The sequence below is a fragment of the Pezoporus wallicus genome, unplaced genomic scaffold (assembly GCF_028554395.1).
Source record: "Pezoporus wallicus isolate ANWC-B61680 ecotype Strahan unplaced genomic scaffold, APGP_CSIRO_Pwel_v1 contig_3365, whole genome shotgun sequence".
Taxonomy (NCBI): Eukaryota; Metazoa; Chordata; class Aves; order Psittaciformes; family Psittacidae; genus Pezoporus; species Pezoporus wallicus.
In genome coordinates, this window is record NW_026640883.1 from 1,880,270 (window position 1) to 1,897,598 (window position 17,329).

At 46.6% G+C, this 17,329-nt stretch overlaps 1 protein-coding gene across 3 annotated transcripts in view; it reads right to left on the bottom strand.

Moving 5' to 3' along the window:
- The window catches only part of SH3PXD2A (SH3 and PX domains 2A), a 252,489-nt gene extending 235,412 nt beyond the window's left edge, over nt 1-17,077 (bottom strand). For all 3 annotated transcript variants that reach the window (XM_057421098.1, XM_057421099.1, XM_057421097.1), the window contains exon 1: nt 16,993-17,077. In XM_057421098.1, the coding sequence (XP_057277081.1) occupies nt 16,993-17,064 (72 nt within the window). In that variant the 5' untranslated portion in view covers nt 17,065-17,077. The remainder of the gene's footprint in view (nt 1-16,992) is intronic.
- Between the last annotated feature and the right edge of the window lie 252 nt (nt 17,078-17,329).

Below are 17,329 nucleotides of genomic sequence, written 5' to 3' on the forward strand. Positions count from 1 at the left end.
AATCTCCATGACAGATCCTGGGAATGTTCCCCAGCAGAGAAGGATGGAGAGACACCAGCCAGGAGGAGGGTGGCCAAACACCCAGGGTCAAGGATGGCTTTGGACGAGGAACTCAGTACTTTGGAGCAGAGTCAGCCCCCAGCTTTGTAAAGGGACAACTCCAAGTGACACTGATTTTAATGGCAGCAGATCTATAATCACACAACTTGGACTCATGGGGATTGAAATCCCAGGGGTTGTGATGGCCTCTTCCTTACCCCAAAGGCAAATGCCAAGAACATTAAAAGAGAGCAGATATGGAAGTTGAAAAGAGGATGTTTGTCTGAAACTTCCCAGCATCAGTTTCATATCATCAGCATCACAAACCAATCTACAAAGAAGCTTGCTGAAAATCACCCAAGCTATCTCCACCGATACACGCACGTATGATGTGGCACGTCATTTCTGTGTCTGCCAACACTACAAGCTCCAAATGTGACCCTGGCTCTCTTCCCCAGGCACTGAGAAACTCTTGTTTTGTTTGGCTCCCCCCTTGTCCTCCCTCCACAAAGCAGCACGCTTCCACAACATCAATCTGGAATTATTTACTGTTGTTGAAGCTCAAACAGAAACCTCTCCTCTCAACCAAGCAGAACAAGCAGAGGTTGTCCAAATGAGAGGGCTTCACCCAAGTGCTTTCAATCCTGCCAAGCATCAATCTGGGCAAATTGCTGCCCACTAAAATGATGCCTTCATCTTTCCCACTCCATTCCTAAGACCTGCTGAAAACTAGTTTATCTGTGCCTTCAGAACATTAAATAGACACCATCTGCTTAAAATTATCCTCATTAAAGCTAACGTGGGAACATAATCAGCCACATTTTCTCTTCCCTACTTTTACAAGTGGAGTGTCACTTGCAAGGCTTGGGACTAGCTCTGAAACTCCCTGAAGAGAAGAAAATGAAACCATGAAAGACCCACAAGTTATTCTCCATCAAGCACTCTCCTTAATGCTCACACGGCTCAGGGACAGGCCAAACCCAGGAGCTCATCTCTTCCAAATGGCACCTGACTACATCTGGCGCATCACCCCATTGAGGTCAAACTTGTTCCTAGGTGGCTGCATCTGGCCCCTGCCAACACGGGCAAGGCTGTACCCGGAAGCGCAAATTAACCCACTACATGCGTGAAGCTACCCAGACTGAACTGCTGTCAGTTCCTGGGCTTACTTGTATTCAGTATACAGTGACTGCAAAAAGTGTGGTGCAGGGAGACCTGTTTGCTATGCACCTTGGAGCGTGGCCTCTTCTACACAAGGAGGCTAAAGCAGCTCAGCAGAACGAAGGCTGAAAAGGGTCACAATCACTCCCTAAAAAATGGCGGAGAGAAGTGGGACAGAAGGTCAAACCAAACTGAGAGCAGAGATGTGGTTATGCAAACAGACAATGCTGGTGTGAGAATAAACAGAATGCTTGTGAATAAAATAAGTCTACACTGCAAGCCACTAACCAGCAGAGGTTCTAAGCTTCCCACCAAGCCAACCCTACCATCCTGAAGGTTCATAGGTAGGAATGGAATATGCTTGCACACCTAAGTCTGTCCCAGGTGTATGTTCTACAGTCTCCTTATTCACTCAACTGTACTTTCAGCCATAAAAGAAAAGCTTGTTTCCACTAGCCCAAGTTATTCCCTAATGTTGCAACAGCTCCGGGAAGGCACTTCTACCAGAGATATGTTGCTACAAACAGGATGCTCCCCCTGTCTGCTCTGCCTACCTTGCAAAGAGGTGCTGATGCCCAGTGTTGGGGGACCCGTTGTTGAAAGGTATTACAAGTACAAAGTCTGAATATGTATTAATCATACAAGACATCATATCTTTATAAGTTGCCACTTGACCCAAGGCTGGGAAGAAGAAAATGATGTGCCAAGGGCCTGATGTGCAACACTAGCCCCTAAAACATAAAATCACAGAATGGTTCAGGTTGGAAAGGACCTTAAGATCATTTAGTTCCAACCCCTCTGCCATGGGCAGGGACACATGTGGGAAAGCATCAGAAGACCCAGACTGGCCCAGAAAGTTTTAGCATAGGCTTGATGGTAAGTGCTTAATAGTAACACAGAGAGCACAGTGTGCTTAGTCTTTAGCAATCGGTAGATGACACTTTCTGACCCAACCACGTACCCTGACTGCTGTGCTTAATAGCAGGCAGTCTTGTCCCTAGAAATTTGTCAGTTCTTTTTTTGAACCATTTTTACCTTCAGCCTTCCCATCACTTTTCAGCAAGGTGAAACAGCTTAATTGCACAGTGGAGAAAACACATTTTATTCCATCTCGTACCCAAGGATGTCGTTAATTCCTGCACCATTGCCAAGAGGCTGAGCCTGCTCCTCTCCATCATCTATTTGTGCATGCATCAGAATTCAGGATGTGCATTCAAATGAGCATCTCTCTCCTCTTTCCTCTGCTTCTAGACTTTAGACTAGACTCCTTTAGTCTGATTTAGGATATCACTTCAGATAGGTCTTAGCATGAGATGGGTTGGGTTGTTGCCAGCCCCAGAAAGACCAACTAGAGCTAAGGATGAGAGGCCTGTTTGTTTTAAGCAGATTAGCTCTAAACCACTGAGTAACTTTATAAATCTTCAGTTTCATATCCTTCAAGGAGACAGATGGAAGTAAGCCTAGAAGCGAAACAAGGAACAACAGTTACAAGAATGTTCTAAGTGGCTTTAAATCATCTGTGGTGAGTGTTGTTTCTGAAAGCTAAGGAAGTTAATTTATAATGTTAGCAATTTGACAACCAGTCTTTTTAACAGGAACTCGGCTATTGGGTTTTGAAACAAACAGGAGCTATAGAGGATGGGGTATTGCCCCTGGCTATGACTTGCCTATTATATCATCAATGAGGAGCGAGGCTGGGCTGCAAATCCCTTCACCTTGTTTTGCCTTGTCTGAACTCATGAATCCAAGAGTTTGTCTTGGCTAAAGTCACCAGAAGATGAAACTTTACAAACCAAAGCATCTTTGCTAAACAGGTACAGCTCCATCTAAGACAAATAGGTTGGAATGTGTTAGCCACAACTGCTAGACCCTACATGTTTCCCATAAAGCATCCACAGGCTTTTGATGGACACAGAGACCAGAACACAGGCAACAGTAGGAAGAAAGGGCCTGGGAACTCGGATAAAGCCCCAAAGTGAGTGGACGTTTGCTGACAACAGCACTGTAAAGTTGGCTTCAGTGCTTGGCTCCTGGCAAAACAATGACATAATGCTGTGTTTACTAGCAGGGAAATCTGAGGGTTGGAAATGGGTCTGTAAAAAAACCACTAACACGTACTTTTTGACAAGCCAACAGATTAACATCTATTGTCACTGGGGCAAGGCCAAACTTGCCTGGAAAAGGTCCAGGAGTTTGATGTCACTGAGAGGCTCACAAGGACGTCAGCTAAAGAGCTTTCCCATGTCATCTCAGCATTTACTGCTCTGTTACTGCCTAAAGCAAGCACTTTGCCACCACCACCATCTGTTTAACCCTTCCTGTCACAACATATAGTAAGGACAACACGTTGGCCTTTCAGAAATAGGTGTTTCACCTAGATCTGTTACAGCCCAGGTTAACCTGATGCAAAAGACTGATCAGGGACCAGTCAAGACAGGGTGCTGGCAGATAAAGCACACATTTGATCAGGCTTGGACTGTCAGTCCTGTGCTAGTACTAATTGAAGTCTCTACCTTTCTACAAACAGAAACAGAGGGCATCATTTCCTCATTTGAATCCTTAGGATGTTTTCAAGCCTCCTGTGACCCAAATCGTGCGGCCAGTTGCACCCCCACCCTGGTCTGAATTCAAGTCTTTATCATAACCCAGCCAATATTTCTCACACAGAGCAAGACAATGGCAAACAAGTTTTAGCTCCTCACAAACAAGATCCCAAAGCAAGGACAAGCGGACTCCCATAAATGCCAGTGCCTGGTAGAGAACACTTTCAGTCTACTAATCAGATGAGCTAGAGGCCTGATGGCTTAGCATCTCTACATGATTACATGGTAGGCAGAGCCCCACAAAGCCCTCAGCACACAGGGAAAGCTTTGTGACACCTCTCCTCAGGCGCAAAAGCTGCAGTAAGCATATTAGGTCTGTACTCTCAGTCCTTCTACAGAACCCCAAAACCCAGTGGAAGGCTCTGCTGGTTGCCCACAAGATGCTCTCCAGTCCAGCCTTACTACATTTGGAAGATCACCTAGAACTCCAGAATTAAGACAATGGGAAATAACCCCATGCTGTGGGTAAGATTGGAGCTTGTCAGAAGGGAGAAAACCAAAATAAAAGAAAGAAGAAAGAATAAAGGCGTATTCTTAGGATCTGGCCAGGACTGTGGCATCAGCTCCAATGGAACCTAAAGATCCTTTAGAAATCTCTGCTTTTCACCCCATTTCTTTGACTGTGCCCTCTTCTTGCCCAAATGCAGTGCAGCACAGAAGTGAAAACAGCAGCAAAACGCATGCATACATGAGCTTCACATCAAAACCCCAATTCCTATCAAACACCCACATGCTCCCCCAACTCAAGAATAAAGAAAATCTGTCTAACAGTAAGCCCAATGTTCCTTTGACAAACACCACAGCACACAGATACACAGCATTACTCACAGCTGAAAGGACCAGTAGAAAACCCAAAACTGCCACAGCCTAGCTGCGAAGTAATGCTTTGCTCCCATCCCCAGGCTGCGCATCCTCAGGTCCTGCTCGCTTGGGCCTGAGCCTCAGTTCTTTCAAGGAGATTTCCTCCAAGACAGCAGTGCCTCTTGCACACCAGTATGTGCTGCAACTCTCTAGTGCCACTAGCACTATATGAAAAGATGTCAAGAGGGCAGAGAGAGGTCTAAAGACAGATTGATGGACTCTCCTGCCTAGATCATGACCACTGCAATCTCCAAGGGTAGTTACCCATGACATATTCATTTAACATCTTAGACCAAACATTCCCTTAACAACTTAGACCTCATAGCAGCCTTCCAGTATCTGAAGGGGGCCTATAAGGGTGCTTGGGAGGGACTCTTCATTAGGGACTGTAGTGATAGGACAAGGGGTAATGGGTTCAAACTTAAACAGGGGAAGTTTAGATTGGATATAAGGAAGAAGCTCTTTACTGTGAGGGTGCTGAGGCACTGGAATGGGTTGCCCAGGAAAGTTGTGAATGCTCCACCCCTGGCGGTGTTCAAGGCCAGGTTGGACAGAGCCTTGGGTGCCATGGTTTAGTGTGAGGTGTCCCTGCTCATGGCAGGGGGGTTGGAACTGGATGATCTTAAGGTCCTTTCCAACCCTAACTATTCTGTGATTCTAACATATTTTTAGTTTAAACTGAGCTATTTATACTTATCTTTACAAATCAGGGATGTCTGTATTAAAGGATTAAATGCAAGCTACAGCTGCCCAGCTCAAAAACAGGTGGAAAGCTGCTTCCCAAACCCAGTCCAGATTTCTGACAGACACTGTTACAAAGACAGCAGCAAAAGATGAAACAAAAAATCTGGTCTTGAGCAATAACAGGCAGCAGACTCCTCCGTATGCCTCAAGTGAGAGTATTTCAGAAGCTGGCTACCGCACTGGATTCCCTTTGAGTACAGTATCATCTGTTGTCTTTATAAAATGCCTTTTGCTGAAGCATTAAAGGAAAACTTCTCTGGATTCAGGGAAAGGAAGGAACTTGTTAAGGATGTCCAGGGCTTGTAAAATGCAGCAGATACAAGATTGCTACCTCTTGGTACATGGAAAACCAGCATGGATGTTCCTGTAGAATCTATCACCTTCTATTCTTCTCTACTTCAGCATACAGCTCTGATCTCTTGTTATGAACAGAAAATAAGCAGCCCTTGTGCTAATATAAAGAGATATTACCACCAGTGCTGGTTCAAGGATTATGGTAGCTTTGCCTAATACATAACACACACACACACAGAGAGAACTCCCCTCCCACTCCTGCTTTTCCTCTGCCCTGTCCCAGAAGCCAGCTCCAGAGCCTGTTTTAATCCCACTTAGGAAAACACTGAACTCCAGTCCTTCTTCCTGTGACATGTTTGGGAGATGGGATGGGAGGAAGGAGATGCACTTAAATCTGCTCTTTGTGGCTTTCTTCCAGGACAATACTTCACATACCCTTGTTGGTTTGGTTTTAAATTCTAAGTGATTTTAATGCCGGAGAAAGTCGCTGGAGTGACAGCCCTGGGAAACTGCAGGCCTCCCACTTACACATTGGCATGGGCTGTGCCAGCTGCCCTGCTGCTGCTGAAGACCCAGAGCTCAGCGGCCTCTTGGAGCGTCTACCCATGAATAACCCTCAGTTCAGGCTGTTTGAGGTGAGGCAGGTGTCAGTTTGCCATGTTTTCAAGCAAAGGACATCAACTGAGCTCAGAGATGGTGCAGCAAAGCACCCGCAGGGCAGGGAATGAAAAGACATTTAGAACTGACTCTCAGAGTATTTTGCTTGGAGCTACAGGGGTCTACTCTGGGCTTGCATCTGCCGGAGAGCGGAAAATCAGGAATAACCTTCTACCCATAGTGTATGGGTTAATTTGTAAATAATAATACAACAGTCTGAACCAAGCAGCAGGAAAACCTCACCGAATGCTAAGGGAGCCATTAAAAAAATCTCATCATCACAGTGTTAGGAAAATGGTAATTCAGATGTTCCTGTTGCATCATCCCCCAAGGATACAAGAATGCCTGGCAAGAATATTTCACCTCTGCTGGTGAGCTTTCCTGACAGGGAATACAGAGGTACCAGAGAGAGATCAGACAGCAGCAGCTAGCAGCCTGCTACTGAGGGACTTGCTCCCTTACTCCATGCGTCACCTCAAACAGCTCCACAGGTGCTGGGACTCCAAGATGGGAAGGAATGCCCTAGAGGAATAGGCTCACAGCTGGCAAGCATGGCTGGCATCCTAAATGTACATTTCCTCAGAGGGGAATGTAACTTTTATACCATCCCATTCATTACCATGTAGTACTGGTATTAGTAACAGTAATAGTTTGCTGAACACTATTAGGGAAGCAACAGTCTGACTCCCATTTCCAGATAACACAATGACTTTGCCATTAGGCCAGCGCTGCTCCCAGGGGTGGACCTACTGGTAGAGGAACATGACCCAAATGCGGAGGTTTCAAAGTGTATCCTAGCAGTCAGCCCTTAGGTAACACACGCATCTTTACACTTCATAAAAGGTGAGTAAATCCTGTTGGCTTTGCCAACCCTGAAAGGTTAAACAAGCGAGCCAAAGCCACGCCATCAGTAGAGGACACACAAGCTCTTCTAACATGCCACACTGTGTCCTGTGTGTATTGCACTGGACATTAGATCAAGCATTTCTGGATGATTTATGAACTGTATGCATTAAAGTTTGCATTTATAAGCATATCCTGGACAGTGGAGAACCAGGCTCCCAGTATCTCAGGGGCAGCTATGGAAGACTTAGAACCATAGAATCATTAGGGTTGGAAAGGACCTTAAGATCATCCAGTTCCAACCCCCCTGCCATGGCAGGGACACCTTACGCTAAACCATGTCACCCAAGGCCTCGTCCAACCAGGTCTTGAACGCTGCCAGGGCTGGAGCATTCACAACCTCCCTGGGCAACCCATTCCAGTGCCTCACCACCCTCACAGTAAAGAACTTCTTCCTTATATCCAACCTAAACTTCCCCTGTTCAAGTTTTAACCCATTACCCCTTGTCCTATCACTACAGTCTCTAATGAAGAGTCCCTCCCCAGCATCACTACAGGCCCCCTTCAGATACTGGAAGGCTGCTATGAGGTCTCCATGCAGCCTTCTCTTCTCCAGGCTGAACAGCCCCAACTTCCTCAGCCTGTCTTCATACGGGAGGTGCTCCAGTCCCCTGATCATCCTTGTGGCCCTTCTCTGGACTTGTTCCAACAGTTCCATGTCCTTTTCATGTTGAGGACACCAGAACTGCACACAGTACTCCAGGTGAGGTCTCACAAGAGCAGAGCAGAAAGTCAGGATCACCTCCTTCGACCTGCTGGTCACGCTCCTTTTGATGCAGCCCAGGCTACGGTTGGCTTTCTGGGCTGTAAGCGCACACTGAAGCTGGCTCATGTTCATTTTCTCATCCACCAACACCCCCAAGTCCTTCTCCGCAGGGCTGCTTTGAATCTCTTCTCTGCCCAACCTGTAGCTGTGCCTGGGATTGCTCCGACCCAGGTGTAGGACCTTGCACTTGGCGTGGTTAAACCTCATGAGGCTGGCATCAGCCCACCTCACAAGCGTGTCAAGGTCCCTCTGGATGGCATTCCTTCCCTCCAGGGTATTGACCAAACCACACAGCTTGGTGTCATCGACTTCTGTAAAGTAGACAGCATGGTAGTGTGAAACTCTTGTTTAAAGATAGCTATGGTTAGGAGAGTTTTGGCATGTTTCTCCCTATGAACATAGATAAGGATGTTTTCCCTGCAAACAACTTTGCATCAAGCCTACAGAATCATGCTGCTGACTGTTGAGAGTACAGGAGCCTAGTGCACCACTGTGTTTAGCCAGTGTGGTTATAGGAAAAATCAAACATAGCCTACTGGTCAGAAAGACAGTGCCAGCAACCTATATATAGGCATATGTGTCTGAAACATGGGTTTCAAGCACAGTATGTATGAGATCCCACACATGTTTATGGACACTTACATTCTACAAACCTTTTATTTCACCCAAGAGTCTACTATGACAAAATAAGGAAGCTGAATTATAACGAATGTTACTACATAGCAGTATATTGTGAAGCTATGGCACATCCAGATCCTGTGCTAGAGTAGTCAGTCACTATTAAGACCAATTAAGAATACGTTGCAGCATATTAGTGCAGTATGTGAAGTTCTGATGAAAACACAGATTTGGGGATGTGTATTCTGCCCACAAAAGTAGAATGCTCCCAATGTAAGGACTTAGTTACTTACCTGCATGTTGAGCTCCTCTTATAAAAACTGCAATAAGGAGTAGCTTTGCTGAAATCAATATCTCAATACAATCAAGAAGAGAATCTTCATAATTGTCACAAAGGTCATCCTAAGCACGAGCACCAGTTAATACCAGCACTTTCAAGAACTTACAGGTGATACAAAAAATAAAATATCTCTCTGCTCTGCCTTCACCCCAGTGCAATTTAAAGTGTTATGAGATCATCCTTTTTCGCAACGATGCCTAAATGACCACCAGACAGTAGTCTGGGTTATGTTGAGACAATTACCTGCACAGCTAGTTGATATTGTCTCACTGTCCCCCACCTGCCTGTATCCATGTGCCATCACTTGTCTTTACAGCCCAGCGCAGAGATCATTTTCCAAGTCTGTTCGCATGTATTTTAGTCCAAAAGTATTCTCACTTTGTAATAAAGGCTCTTATGGATTCAAAGAGACACCCATGTTTATAAACACATGCAATGAGTATACCATATTACTGACACATAATGAATTCACGTTTGAAATGTTTGAAAGACTGACTAGATTGTTCTTATATATTCACCTAGAAGGTGGTTCAAAGAATGAGTTAGCTAAAGCGGGAAGATTCTAACTAGGTTGCAAGATGTTCCACTTTAAAGTCTTTCCATGTGAAGAAATCCACCTGGTTTCCTTTTGCTTTCCCCCCACTCCAAATGTGATGATGTCCCTGCCTAATAGAGAATAACAAAGAGATGATGGAGAACATTTTTTTGCTTTTAAAGTAAAGAAAAGGGGAGATGCACTACATTAAACCCATAGTAATTACAAGCTTCTCAGTAAAACTTTCAATAAAGCTTCTGTCTAGAGGTGTGAGACAAGGCCCGGGGAGGTTTTTTTTCCGTTGACTTGACTGTATTTGGTTTTGACACTACCTGATTAAGCAGCAGACACCACCAGCTTCAAACAGAACGCTACTGTGCGGCTCGCTGCCTTCTTCATGTAATATTTACACAACACGCTCCAGGCGAGGTGGTGTCAGGTCTTGCTACAAGAAAGCATTCAGCTTCACAATGCCACAGGGCTGACGCACGAAGCTGTCAGCCCGCTCTAATGATCCTGCTCTTCTCTGTGGTTACTGGGGACCAGCTCCCTTTGCGTGAGCCCGCACAGATTAAGAGGATATGACATGAAAAAGGAAGATCAAAAACAAGAGAAAATCATCTCGCATTAGACAGCCCAGCTGTTTCCTCCCAAATGACAAAATTAGAGAGCTTGTACGTCACCTCCTGCCTCAGGTAGGGTCACACTGAATCCCTCTTCCTGTTTAATCCATATATAATGGGAAATGGGTTTTGAGGAAGACAATGACAGAATGCGAGAGTAGTATTTTTTCAGGCTGTGTACGCTTATCAGATAAATTGCAAGACTGCTTTAGAAGCCAAAGCAAAGAATAGAAAATGCTGCCACACGCTTCACGAGTGGCCTCGAACCAACCACTTAATCTCTCTCTTTGTCTCATCTCCCCAGTGGGAGCACTGGTATATTCCCTTCCTCACAAGGACAGGAGGAGGGCAATACCTTTGAGATGCCCATCTCTGTAAGGGCTGCTCTGGGATGCAGGAAGTCTGGGCTCCATTTCCTATTCCATCACTTGCTTCCTTAGGATGCCTGTTCATTTCTCTCCAGTCACCCTTTCTGGGAAAAGGGTGTGATTTGGTCTCTCCATTCCTCTTCCTTTTAACTCAGGCTGGCATAATTGTGACTACAATCCATCAAGCTATGTTGTACTAGTGGGCCCTAGCACCCACCACCCTACTCAGGGCTCTTACCAAGCCAGAGGTCACCCACAGCATGCAGCAGCTGAAAGCATTTATGCTGTCTCTTAGGACATCATCTCCCTGGTAACTGGTGAAAGTCAATAGCGGCATCTTCATCACTTTTAAAATGGAACTTGGAGGCTTTTGGAGCTGTTGGCCCCAGCTGATGGGGCTTGCTAAAAGTTTTTCTTTGAGCTTGCTTTTGGCTGCCCTCCCGGCACACTGCAGGCTCAACCCCAGAAGAGCCAGTAGGCAGCCTGCCGGCATGTAGTCGCCTGCGTTATTTCATTCTGCCCTGACCACAACAAATCAGGACAACTTGCTTTTCTCCATTGGTGTTTAATTTATTCCTAAGGCTGGCGACACCCATTTACTTTGCAAACTGCTGAATTCAGGTACTACTGACTCTTGGCTCAATGTTACCAACCCACAACTCTGTTGGGAAGAAAGGACTGCCCTGCTGCCTGCTGAAGAAGCCTTGAGCTAGAGAGCAGTAAGAGCCAAGCAGTGCATTATGAAAAGCAGGTAGATGCCTAAAGTGTCTGATGTACTTTGCAAACCTGCTCTGAACAAGCTCAAAGGACTGTCTCTCTTGGGCACTTCTGAAAGATAAGGGAACATGTGAAAGACCTCTAAGAGAGAGAATCAGGTAAAGGTACGGCACTGAAAGGCTAAGTGGATGCTGCGAAAAGGAAGAAAGTGAAAGTCTCAAGGCAGTGAACAGAAAAAACCTGGATGTTATTTTGGCCTCAGAAAAGAATGGTGCCCTTAATGTAAAAAACCCAACAGGACACGGAAACTAAAACCTCTGCTGTTAGGGGAGAATTTCACTTCAAGAAGCAACATCTCCATCAAGAATGGGTTACAGTGATAAGGAAGAGGTAAGTCCTCTGAGTACTAGTGGGTGCGGCAGCTTTGCACTGGCAAGGTCTGATCTATACCTCCTGCTGCCCCTGCTCCTCCGGCCATCTGGGAGTTGGGAAAAGGGTTGAACCAAGCTGCAGAGAACTGTCTATGCACAGCTTCCAGGTATTTCAGAAATACGGGCTTCTCCTGACACGTTTCATCAGACATTAAAAACAATGAAAATTTGGTAGTCTGCAAAAGCATAAGATTTGCATCTAGAACAGGCAGAGGGGTGAAAATTAACCTTAAAGACGTACATCTACCCCAGCAGGATGGTGGTCTACATACAGAGAAAGCCACGGCAAGGGAGAGGGAATGTTTTACCCCAAGGCGCTGCCTCCTGAGCTCTCCTCTGCTCTGCACACACAGCACCACAGCCACCTTTGACCTAACCCTTACCAATGCATGGAAGTTCAGTTTTGAGGAACGATGAAATCACAGAGCAGCCTGCTCATTTTCTGGCTCTTAACCAGCACCTCGGGCAAAAATAATAGTAGCAATAATAATAATTAATAATAATGCAGACTTGTGAGTCAAGCTGGATCATGGCCCCTGGAAGGAAAGCCACACAGGGTGTCTTGATGGGGGAAAAGGGAGAACAGAAAATGGTTCATAAGACCTAAGTAGGTACTCCATCTGCCCATGTAACACTGCCTTCTGATCCACATCAGGTCCCTTACTGAGCTCTATGCACAGGCCACAAACCATGTGAGATTCAAGTATGTCACACCCTGTCCACTCTGAAAGGGATCTGACCCACAGCCTCCAGCTCTGCTCAGACCTCCTGGCAGGGCCACAGTGAACAACCCATTTGATGATCCAAGCAGGGGGAACCCAGCTCCCGTCCCATGGTAGCAATGAGGGACCAACATAGGAACAAAGATCCTTGTCACTAAATCCATGACATGTCCAGACCTTCCTTGTCAGTGTTGGCTTTTTTATAACCAGCAGCTTGCAGCAAATAGAAACAAAGCCGTGAAGATGCCTGGTAACATCTGAGTCACTCTTGAGCCTAAGCAGTAAGCAGGAGCAGGTAAGACACAAGGAACAGAGCTTGGCTCTAGCAGTATAAGGTTTTTCTTCAAAGCATGCTGATGTTTTTCAACAGGTCATTTGCGACAAGCACACTCAGGTGCTCTGGGGAGCAGTGCTAAAACGCAACACAGGACTCAGTCCCTTACAGTTCAATGATGTCAGTGCCCCAAGGAGCTTAGCAACCATACCCATGCAGCAGAGAGAGTCCTACAAGAGCAACCTTGAGACATTCAGAGATGGCATTAGGAAACAGTTACCCAGGGAAGGAACTGGAACAGCATGCAGGCATCTCAGACTCGATGATATTAAGAGTCTTTTCCAACCTAAACAATTCTGTGATCTCAGATGACTAAAATCAGCAATGCGCTCAATCCAACTGGAAAGAGATAGGGCAGCCACTTGTAAAACAAGAGTGCTTTACCTTCCCTTCATGCTATACAAAGCTGAAAACCACACAAAGCCTAACTGCAAAAGGAGTAGAGAAGTGCTGGAAAAGGAAATCTGTACCGATGTATCCATCCCTGTCCTTGGGATAACACAAGCACACTTAGAGACCTTAGAAACTACCTCAAGCATATAAAAGCCTACGGAGACAATGCACATCAGTAACTACTCAGTCCCCTGTGGAAAAGCAAGTGGCCAGGGAAGAGGGTGAGGGATCTCATTCATTTGGTTTCCAATGAACTTCTGCCATCAGCCAGGTCCTGCAAAGCTGTGAACAGGTGAAGGCGCTAACCTGCTCTCACCTCCCTGAGAGCAGGATCAAGCACATCTGGTAGGCAGAGGCTCCCTGCAGGGCTTCTAAAAGAGTTGGGCATTTGGTTAAAGGGTAAGATATCTGTCTAAAGATAAGCTGGCAACAGATAGGAGAAAGGAGGATGTCTTGTTTTAGCTCTTTGATGGATGGTTAAGGGAGGCAAGCATCAACAGTGGGGCTTTTTAAATAGAGAATGCATTTCTAGTTTGGGATCACTTCATATCTAAACCAGACAATCACAATTTCAGACTAAAAGCCAGTGAAGCCACCCCATAAAGAGATGAAACTTCAACAACCTAGAGAAGAGACTTTCAGACTGTTTAAAACTTAGCAGGGGCCGGAAAAGGGATTTGGATTTTGTTACCAGCTTTTTCTCTTCACAATGATTAACTGACACCTTCAACCATTAACTGCAACATCCTAATCCACCCAGCTTTGCCACAGCATTGCTCAGCCAGTCTATGACCCCTGTTGCATCAAGGGTCTTTCCAACAAATCCAGACTTCACCTTCCTGACATTGTTCTTGTTAAAAGAAAAAGGAAGGGGGGAAAGCAAGGCAATTTAACATTTTTTAAGTATTATCAAACATAAATCAATTTTTAAAAGACCATTGGTGTGAAGAAAGAACAGGAAATTAATTTGGAAAGTCAAAAGCTGTAAGAGCACCAGGAGCTTATATTACTGATATCCCATATAAGAGGCATGTGGTTATGGATCCAGCCTTCTGTTTATCCTTTCACATGCTGCCATCCAGGGCGCCCAGCCAACTGGGTGGCCTTGTGCTGCTGACAGAGATGCAGAGGGAGGCAGTGAAGATTCCTTCCCTAGTAGTGATTTCCAAGGGGAATGGGGAAGAGAGCTGGCTGGGCTCCTATCAAATAGTGCTGGATCCAAGATTTTAATCTCTTCCCACGTGCAAAGCACTACAAATCTTCCAGTGAGGTATTAATCTCTTTAGAAGTTTCACACACCACGATCATGGCAGAGGATATGCAAAGCCATATTCTTTCTTCTACTTTCTTGAGTCAAGGCCACATAAGCAATGTTGAGATCATGAAAGACATCTGCTCCTGGCATCTAGGCCAAGTAATGCCAGGGCTCATGTGCTGGCTCATATTTAGCCCCTCTTCACATGCCCACAATACCTAAGACTTGCCTTCATCTCTCCAGGCTCCAATACTGCCTTGAAAGATCACAATTAAAAGGAAAGGGAGTCACATTAAAATGCCTGCAATACCTGTGTCACCATCCACCAGAGAAACATATCATCAATCGGATGCCAAGGCATGTGTTACATGGCCTTGAGGCATGGCATGATGGGGGTTTATGGATGTTGGAGGTGGAAAGGCTTTCTGATATTACAGAGCCACATAAGGCAGAGCGCACCAGCCTTTACACTCTCACAAACTATCTGCTAGCAATGGAGAGAACTAAATCCCAAGTCAGGTTTATCTTCATTTCAGAAGAAAATAGTTGTTTCATGTTAAAGAAGAGCACAGAACCAAACTATCAATGGATCACACCCAGGGAATTAAATTCTTTGACAGCAAAAGTCCACCCTCTGCGAGTTACTCTACCACAGCCAGATGAAAGGCAAAGGCTGCAGCACATTGCAAACTGCAATCTAGGAAACGGAAAGTGCCCAAGGCTTTTGGACCTGTGGGCTAATTCACTCATCTAAAAGAAACAGATTCACAAGGACATGGATGACTATCATTTTTAACTGAATTACTCCAATGCTTATTTGTGAACCAAGACCCTGTTGTGCCGAATACTGTACAGCCAGAGACGGAGTGGGACAAAAGGCAGACACAACACTAATCACCAATTTATGATATTTTTGGCTAAGAACTGGACACACAAGGACATGGAACTGTTGTGCAGAAGACAGCATTAGAAAAGGTGCGTGGAGAGGAGGGTGAAGAGGAAGAAGTAGATTTTCCACTAGAAATGTTAAAGAGAGCTTCTTGGAACAATTTAGGCTACTGTCATTAAAATGCAATGACAGTCATCATCAAGGAAATACAGATATGTTTCTGCATGCAAGCACAGAAAATATTTCCTTTCAAAACTGTAAATACAAGATTTAAATCCTTGTTTTCCAGTTATTTTCCAATAAATAAGCAATCAACAACATCAATTTCTTTTGGTGATAAGGAAGGTATCGCTACCAGCTCTTTTGTATATCTCTGTGCTTGGCAGATGTATCTCTCTGATGCTGAACTGCAGCCACCTTTCAGGTGAGAGAACAGCCTGGGGTGGTGTCAGCCACAATTCACATCAGCAGCTTGCAAAGACTAAAGCAGCCTGGAAGCAGTGAATGAGCAATAAGTATACTGAACGCACAGGTCCAGCTGGCAGCCTGAGAGGACACGAGACCTAAAACTTCCACTCCTCTGAACCGGGCACCAGATGCTTAATTCTAAGGGAGACGAAAGCTTCAGCTTTACATCTACAAATCAGCATCTCAGCAACATAGTGCCCTCTAGCCTTGAGCAGCGTTGCAGTGTAAGCTCTAGAGGAAAAAGCCCAGTGATATGAAGTACTAATGCAAAGCTTTATGTCCAGTCTTCAGCCTTACCTTTCAAGCAGGCTCTGAAGAAACCTGGCAGACGCGCAATGCCAGGAAACACAGTATACTCAGAGAGATTTTGCACCAGCCACAACACCCTGTCAGGCTTTACCTTACCAAAGCTAGATAATTTACTGTCCCTAAACACAAAATCCAGTCTTCCACGTACTAAAACGCAAATTGTATTTTGAGGAAAGAGTTAAAGGATTTAGTGTAACTAAAACCCAGAAACGAAATATACCCTCACTGCTTTTGCAGATAGGCAAAAGCTACTCCACCGTATGCTGCAAACTCCTGCAGACAAAGACACTTCTACATGACACCCTGCAACACTGGAGTCTGGGAAGGCTGTTAAAAATCCTCTTACTGCTATTGGCAGTAAGGTGTGAAAGGAGCAAGGCAAAACCGAGATGAAAGAGATCCCAAAAGCTGAGTCTGACTTGATAACCATGCAAACCGGCGCTCCCCTCAAAATCTGTCTTAATGTAACTTATAGGAGAAAAGTAGGGAAGAAGCATTTAGCACCTCCGGCTCACTGACCCCATAAACTGCAGAGCCTTGCTCCGCTCCCCACCGGGCACCCTGCAGTGCTACGGCCAGGCAAACCGGGGAGCCGAGAGACCTGTCCCATCCTGCGCTGGGTCCTGCCGAGCAAGGAGGGAAGATCTCCCTTCAGAAGGGAGGGGAGCTTCAAAATGACACCACCATAAAAACCCAACCGCCGAACGGGATGAAGAAGGACGAGGAAAAAGAGCTGCATTTCTACGGCAGCCCGGAGCCCCGCGGCCGCCTCACCCACGGGGGCAAATGGGCTGGGGGGCTACAACGGCGGCGGGTGCCTCGCCAAGGTCCGGTCTGGGACGGCTCCGCGCTGCGGGCACCGCTCCGCGCCCGTCCCCATCCCGTCCCTGCCCGCCTCCCGCACACGTGCGCCGCGCCCGGCGGCGGAACCGGGGGCTCGGCGGGGCCCCAGCGCCACTCACGTAGTGCTTCGAGGGGTTCCTCCGCTTCTCCACGTCCACCACGTTGGCGTCCAGCACGCTGTAGGACAGCATCTTCGCGCACCCTCCGCCGCGCTGCCCGCCGCGGCGATGCCGGCCGGCGCGCCGGGCGGCCGGGAGGGAGGGAGGGAGGATGCCCCGGTGCCGGCCCCGCCCCGTTCCGCGGCAGCGGCTCCCCCCTCTCTCGGCGGCGGCTCCGCTCCCCGCCCGCTGCCTCAGGCTGCGAGGCCAGGGCGGCGGTGAGGGGCAGGGCCCGGCAGCAGGACCCGCCCCCGGGCGGACCCCGGGGGGCGCCGGCTGGACGGGCCGTGAGGGGAGC